At 44.7% G+C, this 11,395-nt stretch overlaps 1 protein-coding gene across 1 annotated transcript in view; it reads right to left on the reverse strand.

The window, feature by feature from the left end:
• Positions 1 to 8,728, reverse strand: part of AFTPH (aftiphilin) — a 270,899-nt gene extending 262,171 nt beyond the window's left edge. The window contains exons 1-3 of the mRNA XM_056856638.1: positions 6,908 to 8,728; positions 1,260 to 1,408; positions 618 to 744 (exon numbers count right to left, since the gene is read on the reverse strand). Coding sequence (XP_056712616.1) covers positions 618 to 744; positions 1,260 to 1,408; positions 6,908 to 8,701 — 2,070 coding nt within the window. The 5' untranslated portion in view covers positions 8,702 to 8,728. The remainder of the gene's footprint in view (positions 1 to 617; positions 745 to 1,259; positions 1,409 to 6,907) is intronic.
• Positions 8,729 to 11,395: the final 2,667 nt, after the last annotated feature.

The raw sequence follows: 11,395 nt of genomic DNA on the forward strand, positions 1-11,395 counted from the left end.
TGTCCAACTCATTAAGTTTAATAATTAAACTTTTAGCGAGAAAGCAATGGACCGTTTTAACACGGTTCTGCCAGAACCGCACGAAAAAACAAGTATTCCCACAGCTAACCGATACCAGCACCAAAACCTTTAATGGTGTTAAAAAAACACTTAAATTATACTATAAAATATTACAAACTTAATGTTACAATAATAAACAATGAATAATCCCTCATGAATAACCCGAGTTTTGTCATGTTGTACTTTTATGACATTCTGAAAGAATTTTGGCCACTTTCTCAATTATGATGGGAGAGCGATTATTCAGGAGCAAAGACACCTTTACAGGATCAAATAATTCAGTCTTGTTTACCAAGATAAGTGTTAAAAATTTTAATCGAAATTTCACCATAAGAGGAGCAATGGAAAAACGCAGGTGAAATAGTTTCAATACAGCTCTTCCCACAAAGGCAACTCCTTGCTGAGCGAGGTAGATTTTGGAAAACTCCCATACAAAATTGAAGGTGGTGCAACACTAAATCTCGCAAGGGATATTCCTGCAGCGATACATCTAGCCTGCACTGAACGCGGCTCAGACAACCACCCAAATGGAACAAAACTGCTTGCGGGCCACTCACTATGTTTCTCGTGTCGATGCCCAAGGAGCAGAGCAGCTTCTTGTTGCTATTAGAACCACCCCACTGGTATCGCAGGCCGTACGCATCGTGGATGTCCTGAAGCTCCGCCCACACATCCAGCAGTTCCCTACACAGCAAATAAGAAGTCTTGTCAAACAGAGTGAAGAATGCAAGGACTTGGCAGATTCGGCCATTTTCTTTCAGGCCTTTAAATGACCAGCGTGCTTGGAAAATCCCAATTAGGCTCATGCCCAGCCACAAAACCTTTCGAGACATGGTGCTAGTTACGGGGCACTCCAAACAATTCAGTGTTTCCCCTTATAATTGGAAACTGATGCCTGTAGCTGATAGTGTGGCATCCGCTGGGAATTCAAAATATTAATAAGCAGAAAGCAAGTGGAAGTAATAAAACCACATCCTAATTAAGCTAAATCATTTGTACATCACTCTAAGTACATAAGAAGACACCAAGCAGATTAATCTGTGGCAACAGACCTACGCTGCAAAGGACAAACAGCACTGTTGAAGGATCTTGTGTGTTTTTTTAAGTGTGAACTCAAACTGCATTCATAAACTGCCACATAATCTCTAGATATTGACATGTAAAGCCACTCTAAAGATGTTGCATGAAATAGTTTGTACCTTTCTGCCAAGGTCCCCTCTGGCCTTCCGGGCGCACTACCAGCTTCTAGTAAGAGATTCAGAGGAGCAATCTCTTCTTCTATTTCGCAAACGGGTACACCAGGAAAACAGGCCTCAAATATTCGTTCTAGACGACTTAACAGCATTGTCTGCAGCAGGACAGTCAAAACCAAAAAAATGTTGACAATTGCCCAAGCATTTTTCAGAGTAAGGGGAGAGGAAAACATAAAATAATGAGTTTGGGACATCAATGCTAAACAAAGACTCCATTAATGGTAAAAGAACTCATGAGGGTAAAATGGAGGGGGGAAAGAATGCTGAAGCCACTCTGGGTCCCCACTGGGGAGAGAAGCAGGGAATAAAATAAAGTAAAATAAATAAAATTTGTGTGTACCAGAGAAGTGGGGGCAGGACGTTTTCCAAAATGGAAAGATTTGCCCATTTCTAAATAATAATTGTTTCATAAAACAGCAATGAATGGATTGCCGTTGTTGACACATGATTACGGAAGACTGGTGGTTTCAAAGTTGTAATTAATGGGCTGGATCCAGAGATATATGAATGGAAATGTAAACGCAGCATAGCCCCAGTTAGGCAAAGAGCAGTGCTGGACAGACTGCAAAACACATCAGTCCCAATAAGTACTTGCATGTCATAGAATGCTTAGTCTGGAGAAGCAGAGGTTGACAGGGGACACGTGTGCTCTGTTTAAGTATTTGAAGGGCTGTCACTTAGAGGAGAGCAGGGAGCTGTTCCTGTTAGCAGAGGAGGATAGGACTCGCAATAATGGGTTTAAATTGCAGGCAGAGAGGTACCAGCTGGATATTAGTTGTTTTTTTTACAGAAAGAGTTGTTCGACAGTGGAATCAGCTACCTAGGGAGGTGGTGAGCTCCACCTCACTGGCAGTCTTTAAACAGAGGCTGGACAAACACTTGTCAGGGATGTTCTAGGTTGATCCTACATTAAGTAAGGGGTTGGACTAGATGGCCTGTATGGCCCCTTCCAACTCTAGGATTCTATGATTTCTACACTCCTTGGATGTGTGCTTATACATCTACATATAGTTTAGCAACACTTACTTGTATTATATCTTATAATACATACCGGGGCTGACACTAAATGATTATATTTGTATCTGAAATTTTATGTGTGTGAAAGATGTTGTATTAGACCACTGAAGAAGACCTGAGGGCCAAAACGCGTTTGGCATGTGGTTTTAGATTATCAATCCTGTATCTGTTGCCATATGGGCTTGTTAATATATGCATAAGCACTTTATAATAAATATATTTCACTGTTTTATTTAGGTCTTGTTTCAACCCAACCTTTTGTTTTTAGGTTGGGTCTTGCCCCCCTCTGTTTCGTCCTCATGCTGTAATATACAGGGAGAAAAGTAAGGATGTTGACCTCGGTGGGGGGGGGGGGAATCTGTATTTTTCGGATCCAGATATCAGGGAGCTGAAAAATATCAGTAATTACAGGTTTCCGGGTTTCGAATAGTGGTTTAGTAAAATTAAAGAAAAAACCAGTCCTGGGAGCCTTATAAAACGCTGGCTCCCAATATTCCCGGTTGCTCCCGAATATTTCTGGGATCCTTCGAGACCCATTTTCATGTATCCCGAAACATCCCATATATCATCTGGAGACCCGAATATATATGGAAAATAATGATAAGATATTTTTTAGATATATGTTCCAACCAGATATATCTGAATGCCTATCCCAAGAAGAAGAAGAGATGGTTTTTATATGCCGACTTTCTCTACCACTTAAGGAAGAATCAAACTGGCTTACAATCGCCTTTCCTTTCCCCTCCCCACAAAAGGCACCCTGTGAGGTAGGTGAGGCTGAGAGAGCTCTAAGAGAACTGTGACTAGCCCAAGGTCACCCAGCAGACTTCATGTGTAGGAATGGAGAATCAAACCCGGTTCACCAGATTAGCCTCCGCTGCACATGTGGAGGAGCGCGGAATCAAACCTGCTTCTCCAGATTAGAGTCCACTGCTCCTAACCACCGCACTTAACCACTATTCCACACTGGCTCTCAAAGACATTAACAGAGATCCAGGGCTGGGAGGATCTGGGTTCAAGACAAGGGAGCTCAGGCAGTCTCCCCTTCCAGCCAACAAACAGAACTAATCAACCAGGTGCTCCACCCCATGAGACTAGACTAGACCAACTCACCCAAATATGGAGGGGGAGCAGACCACTCTTTTGTTAACATATGCAAGAAATATACCAAAATTAGGGTTGGCAACCACCAGGCGGTACCTGAAGATCTCCCGCTTTTGCAACTGATCTCCAGACAACCAAGAGCAGTTCCCCTGGAAGAAATAGTCTGCTTCGAAGGATAGACTCTATGGCATTATACCCTACTGAAGTCCCTCCCATCCCCAACCCCCCCATCCCCAGGCTCCACCCCCATAATCTCCAGGAATTTCCCAACCTGGAGTTGGCAACCCAAGGTCACCCAGCTGGCTTCATGTGGAGTAGGAAACCAACCTGGTTCACCAGATTAGCATCCACTGCTCACGTGGAGGAGTGGGGAATCAAAACCCAGTTCTCCAGATTAGAGTCCACCGCTCCAAACCATCACTCTTAACCACTACACCACGCTGGCTCTAGAGAAAAGCACTAGGTGTTGCAGAAGATCTTGTGCAAGCAGAACCGCTCTGATTCCATTAATGTTTCTGCTTGCGTCTCACTGAATCCTAGCCACAGGGTTCCATACTGTCAACTCACAGACCATCAGAAGTCAACTTCATGTTACCTCGAAACGGAACATGCCACAGCAGACATGTGCTAGTCTCTTCTGTACATGCTTTAAATGAACAGCAACTCTGTTGGTCCTTCCCCCTGATCAAAATGTCCTGCGCCACTAAGCTGTTTCTCTGTCTTTCAGGAAAATAGGGGGCTCTCTCGACCATGCACATGGAAGTATGTGGCCTTTTGGAACCAAAAGGTTAGAGGGGAAAGGATTAAAAGTTAATTGCCCCGCAATCGGTTCACTCAAATATACTGCCTATTAGAACCGATTTTCTCTCAAGAGCGCTAATGTGGTGTAGTGGTTAAGAGCTGTGGTTTGAAGGGGTGGACTCTGATCTAGAGAACCGGGTTTGATTCCCCACTCCTCCACATCAGCAGCAGAGGCTAATCTGGTGAACTGGTTCTGATTCCCCACTCCTACACATGAAGCCAGTGGGCAACCTTGGGCTTGTCACACTCTCTCAGCCCCACCTACCTTACAGGGTGTCTGTTGTGGTGAGGGGAAGGGAAGGTGGTTGTAAGCCAGTTTGATTCCCCCTTAAGTGGTGGAGAAAGTTGGCATATAAAAACCAACTCTTCTTTCTTTTTTAAGTTGGGAGATTGCTACATAAAATTGCTGTGTACCATATGGTTTAGCCCCACACACAGAAATCTTGGGAATCAAGTTTTTAAAAAGGAAGTATAACAATATACCAGTGCTGATCATTTAAAAAAGTGAAAATCTGGGGGGGCGAGAAACTTTTTTTCTGCTGACCCCCTTTTCCAACTGGAAAAAATATGGAAGTTTTGAGTAACAATGGATTGGATGCTTTCGTTCCATTGATGCCGGCCTGTTCATCTGCCTTCCCCACTGAGGCAAGGATGAAAAGGCGTCAGGCAGGCACTGATAAAAGGGAACGACCCGTTGAGAAATGCTTTTTTAGGACGAGTAAAATGCTTTAAGACTTCACTCACCGCATATGCTTTCTAAGAAACAAGCAGGATGAAGAATCGATAGCGTGACTGCGATAATTCAGGTGTATACTATGGACAATGTACTACATTTTCAAGGACGGGTTTACTGTTTAAATGGGGTTAGTTTTGTCCATAATATCCCCCCCCCCCCCGGTCAAATCACAGCTGACTTACAGCGAGACATATTCATGGCAAGAGACATGTGGGGGTGGTTTGCCATTGCCTGCCTCTGTGTCACCCCCTGGTATTCCTTGGAGGTTTCAAATCCAAATACTAGCCAGGGTCAGAGTTGAGCGTGTATGACTGGCCCAAGGTCACCCAGCAAGCGTCCATGGCGCAAGTGGGGATCTGAACCTGGGTTTCCCAGGTCCTAGTCTGACACCCTGAACACTACTCCACGCTGGCTCTCTCTGGTGAACTGGATCTGTTTCCCCACTCCTACACAAGAAGCCAGCTGGGGGACCTTGGGCTAGTCACAGCTCTCTTAGAGCTCTCTCAGCCCCACATACCTCACAGGGGGTCTGTGGGGGAAAGGAAAGGTGATTGTAAGCCGGTTTAATTTTTCCTTAAGTGGCGGAGAAAGTCGGCATATAAAAAACCAACTCTTCTTCTTCTTGTCCATAATTAGTGGCCTGCTATTCAAAAAGGTCAATGTTTTGAATAACATGTCTCCGACCATTCATTCCCTCAAACAGAACAGCTTTCTGCCAACCAAAGAACAGGCAGGAATTTCCACCAATTTCCCTCCTCCCATTTTAGGCCCCAACTGTGTCCCAGGAGTTGTTCCTGAGGGAAAAACTGGAGGAGAGGGGTTGCAGTCTGTAGCAGAAGAGGGAAATTCTGCTGCACAAAATCCGCAGATGGTTGGATACGAGCCGACGTTGTTAAGTTTAATTCTGCTGCTAGTCCGTAATGCTGCGACTATAACAGAGGCAGTTTCTCAGTCTAAATAATGAACCTTTGGTTTGCTACAAATTTATGGTTTCTATTTCAACGATTCTGATTATTGGATGCATTCCAATTTGACTGTGCCCAATATATTCTATAAAATTTATAAAATTAAAGGGCCCACTGCCGTGGAATACTTCCTGCTTGTTCTTCTCTGGGCTGTGCTAGCCTTCTGTACAAGGTGCGCACGCCAGTATCAACCAGATAAACGGTACTAACCGAAGAACAAGCAGAAAGTATTCCATGGCAGTTTAGTCTTTATTTTTATAAATTTTATAGAATATATTGGGCACAGAGTCAAACTGGAATACATCCCTATATACCTGGGTTGCTTTAATTCTGCTTTAATACTGTTATACATACTGTATTACACATTGGTGTGAAAATAAGAAAAGTCATGCTGGATCAGACCAAGGCCCATCAAGTCCAGCATTATAAGTGTGCATTATAAGTGATGTCATTAAACCACTGATGAAGACCAGGGGGTTGAAAAGCGTTTGGATTGTGGTTTTAGTTTATCACCCTGTATTAGTTGCCATTGTGCTTTCTTTTAATATAATATAATATTTTAATATTTATTTTAATATAATATTTTAATGTTTTTTAATATATCAGTGCCTTAAAATAAATATATTTCTATACATAATTGAGCCTTTTCCTACCCAACCTTTGGGTACCCAGTTAGGTAAAGACGTCAGTACCACAAAGGTTTCTCACAGCCCTCCGAGTTTTTGTTTTTTTGGTTAAGAATTCCTGGCTAGCTGTATTAATGCTGTGGTCCTACCAAATATCCCTGGGAGTAAGCCATATTTAGCCTCTCCAGCCAACATATACACCTTCTGTGTACCATTGTACATTGGGGCTGCAAGAACGAGTCAAGGGACTGCAGGTTAATTACCCCAATAAAACTAGCGGGGGGGAAATGCTTCATAAGTTACAGCCCTTCTTTGAAACGCAGACAGAAGAGCTACCGTAGTTACCTGAGTTGCAGGTGGCAATTCATTCAGTTGCCTGCCACCACTTCCTTGGAAAGGTGCTACGGGAACACTGTCCGCCTTACTCAATGCTAAATCTTCAGCGCCGGCTGCTGCCTCTGTCCTATGTGCCAGCCACTCGTCCCTCTTAGGAGGAGACCCCGCTATCTGCTCGTCTCCAAACGCAGCCCACGAACAGCCCTCCTCTGGCTCAGACGAAAAGGCGTTCCACTCTGTTGTTTGGTTACCACCAGCGGAGCTGAAGTCAGAAAACTCGTCGGGTTCGAGGCACCGTCTCATTACAGAACCGAAGTCTCCGAACTCACGATCGCTCCCGTTTTCAATTTTCGCCAGAGGCTGGATCTCCGTAGCGGAACCTGGCTCAGCTCTCCAGCAGTCTTCCGACCCAGAGAGGGAAATCTCATTTGGTCCAGAAGGCGCTACCATGGCTGATTGCTGAGGATCACCACCTCTACCCATGAAGTCCCCACATTCATTACTTGGCTTATTGTTTTTTTCCTCAAAAGGGGGTCGAAAATGTTCTTGGCTCGTCGAAACTGGAACATCAGCAGCAAATGCAGGAGACCCATTACTGACTGTGCCAAAGTCACCAAAGTCATCTTCATTGAAGTCACTAGATGAGGCTTGTCCAAGTTCACTTTCACTGTTTTTAACCATTTCAGAGACAGGCTCTTTTGCGGGAAAACTGCTAAGATCTTGAACGCTATTTACATTAAGGTTTAGTGGACTTGCAGTATCATTGGTCCGGGATAAGTCACTTTCTTGGCTACTTCCAGTGTCCTGCCTTTCTCTGCCTTCAATACCTTCCGTTGTGATTCCTGGATTCACATTTGTTTGCACCGAAGAGAAAACGTCCGCATATTCCAGTGCCGTCCTTTCCTGCTTGGCCTTGGAGTCTTCATGGATCCCTACATTAGTTTTTGAAATGCAGACCGGTTCACCCTCAACACAAGTCTCTCCTTCATGTTCACAGCTTCCATCTGAAGCCACTTCCTTCATAGATTCCCTTTGTCCAGTGCTATTTATAATATTGCTTTCATGCACGCTTTGTGCTTCTCTTTCACTAGAATTTTTGCATATTTCATTTCCTGTTTCTTCTACCTGGGCTGTTGGCTTGTTTGAGAACGTGGAAAAATCTGCAAAGTCCTCTGTCGTGCTGGGCACAGAATCCAAACTCACGTCAGGACTATGAGCGCTAACCGTTTTTAATGCCTTCAAGTCACTGATATTGTCCAGATCTTCTGCTCCTGGAGGATTTGCGGCGTCCAATGCTGCAAACCCGTTCGTTAGCACTTCTGGACACTGCGGTCTCCCACCATTACAGCTGTCTATTTGTTGGTCTGGACTTGGAGCTTTTGTATCAGTCCAAATAATTTCGGAGGGCAGTGCCTCCGACTTCTCAGTTCTGTTTACCACTACTGAGTTTAATTCATCAAGTGATGAGCCCAGACTTCGACACTCACATCTTTCTTTGCTAGTGCCATCAGGAAGCCCTTTAATAGAATTAGGAAGTTCTGTAACGCTGTCCGCATCGTTGACGTATGTAACAGTCGTAAAGGCTATAATGCCGTCCACACTGCTTGAAAAATCAGCGTTATATGGAGATTTCTGTTCTTCCTTTGAATTGGAATAATCCGATGCAAAGTCGAAGCCAACACTAGTACTGCCATCCCCCGAAAACCCACCGAAATCACCAAACTCATCGTCTTCCTCCTCGTCAGCTCCGTTATCTAGAGGCGGTGGGGATGATGAATACATTCGGATAATCTCAGGTTCCATTGTTCAGCTATTTAAGCAGAATGCTTCGAACCTATAAAAAGAAAAAGAATGTTTTCAGTATGTTACGAATACACATTGACGCATGTGAAGAAAAAGTGCTAACACCCTGTTCGGTGATCCATGTTGGTCTGTAGAAGAACAACTCGATTTGAGTTCCAGTAGCACCTTACAGACCAACATGATTTTCAGGGTATGAGCTTTTGAGAGTCAAAGTATCTGAATGAGGGAGCTTTAACTCTCAAAACCTTATGCGCCGAAAATCTTGTTGGTCTCTAAGGTGCTACTGGACTCGAATGTAGTTGTCCTGTTGGGCAACATGTCTACTGTACCAAAAGTAATCTAGGAACCCACTGTGAAACAAACGCACTGTATTTTACAAGATGTTTACTGTACAAAAAGTAATCTTGGAGCCCACTGCGAAACAAAGGTACTGTATTTTACAGGACACAGCAAACTGCCAACATTCCAACAGTCTCCAAATACCTTTTTCCAATGCTAGAAGATGTTAAAAAAAATTAATTGACCAAGTAAAACCCCAGTTTCCCTATAAAATTTCCTATAGTCACTGGGGTGTGTGTGGGGAGGGAGGTAGTTGTGAATTTCCTGCATTGTGCAGGGAGATGGAGTAGATGACCCTGGCCCCTTCCAACTCTATGATTCTATGATCACCAAGCTGAAATGCTGACCTAACGTAGAAAGAGGAGCAGATCCTTTTGGAAAAGAGGTCTGCATGTCATCACTCTCTGGCAGCTGAACTGCACTTTCCCGCTTACCACCTCACTGGCTACTGGCCTCACTTCAGAAAGGATGTGGACAGAATGGAGCGGGTACAGAGGAGAGCGACGAGGATGATCAGGGGCCTGGAGACCAAGCCCTGTAAGAAAAGGCTGAGGGAGTTGGGAATGCTCAGTCTGGAGAAGAGGAGGTTGAGGGGAGACATGATCGCTCTCTTGAAGTATTTGAAGGGCTGTCACTTAGAGGAGGGCAGGGAGCTGTTCCTGCGGGCAGCAGAGGATAGGACTCGCAAGAATGGGTATAAATTGCGGGTGAAAACGTACCGGCTGGACATTAGGAAGAAATTTTTTACAGTAACAGTTGTTCAACTGAGGAATCAGCTACCTTAGGGAGGTGGTGAGCTCCCCCTCACTGGCAGTCTTTAAGCAGAGGCTGGACAAGCACTTGTCAGGGATGCTCTAGGCTGATCCTGCATTAAGCAGGGGGTTGGACTAGATGGCCTGTATGGCCCCTTCCAACTCTATGATTCTATGGTTGTCAAGGGCTTTCCCATATTAAGAATCTAGGGAACATAGCTGAGCAAAGACTGAACCAACTGTTGCAACCTGAAGTATCTTTTATGTCTGACTCTGCAAAAGAAAAAATAGCAAAAGATATTACATATGGTGGTTGGGGGGAAGCACTAAAAATCAAAGAACCTTTATAGGAACACTCTTCATTTTTACTGCTGACACGATCCCATTGGAAACCAAAACTTTCAGAGACATTTAGCTCAAGGAAGGTATTTTCATCTGCCTGAAAAAGATGCCCAGTATCAAGATGCTGCCTGTACACAGTGTTCCTCGCAAGAAAGGCTCTATGCTTCCTATGAAAGTATTTAAGCATTGCCTAGTGGGGCCAGTCCTTTGAAATAATAATAATAAAAAAAAACGCACCAACTTCTCAGCAGTGCACTAGACCAAAAGAGCTGCTTAAAATTCAGACACCTCACCCAGTCCTCTGAGCTGCATTTAAATTATCCAGTCGTGGGAAGTCAACACTGAGCACCCCTGCCGGAAAGGCTGTGAAAATCTGGATCCCTCTTGAGTGTTACTAACCAAGGTCAATATGGCCCTTTTGCCACAGGGAGTTTCTGCCGTTCTAACCCCTCCCCTTTTTATTAAGATCTTTATAACCTGCACGTCAATTAAAAAGAAGAAGAAGAGTTGGTTTTTATATGCCTACTTTCTCTACCACTTAAGGGAGACTCAAACCGGCTTACAATCCACCTTCCCTTCCCCTCCCCGCAAGAGACCCTGTGAGGTAGGTGGGGCTGAGAGAGCTCTAAGAGAGCTGCGTGTTTAGAAAGCTGGACCAGAAGCATCTACAGAGTTCACATTCTGAGCTCAGACCTTTCATGCAGAAGACACACATGCGCAGCTGCCCCAAACGTCATGCGGCAATAGCATTTGTCATGGACGGGGCGGCTAGTGAAGCAGGGATCTGGGAAGCTGAAGAGGCACTTCCAATGAGCAGTAGCTGAGGGGCAGTAGAGCCAGAGGCCGACATAGGGTGGCTTCACTATGTGGCAGCAGAGGACAAAGGTTGGTCATCTCAGCACTCTGGAGGCACACAGCTGATGGCTAGCTAGGAAAGTCCAGTACTTTTCTTCACACAAGGCACAGTAAAACTGTGGAACTCCCTGCCCCAGGATGGGGTGATGGCTGCCAACTTGGAAGGCTTTAAGAAGGGAGTGGACATGATCATGGAGGAGAGGGCTATCCATGGCTACTAGTCAAAATGGATACTAGTCAAGATGCATACCTATTCTCTCTAGTATCAGAGGAGCATGCCTATTATATTAGGTGCTGTGGAACACAGGCAGGATAATGCTGCTGTAGTCATCTTGTTTGTGGGCTTTCTAGAGGCACCTGGTTGGCCACAATGTGAACACACTGCGGACTTGATGGGCCTTGGCCT

The sequence above is a fragment of the Euleptes europaea genome, chromosome 10, assembly GCF_029931775.1.
Source record: "Euleptes europaea isolate rEulEur1 chromosome 10, rEulEur1.hap1, whole genome shotgun sequence".
NCBI classification, from domain to species: domain Eukaryota; kingdom Metazoa; phylum Chordata; class Lepidosauria; order Squamata; family Sphaerodactylidae; genus Euleptes; species Euleptes europaea.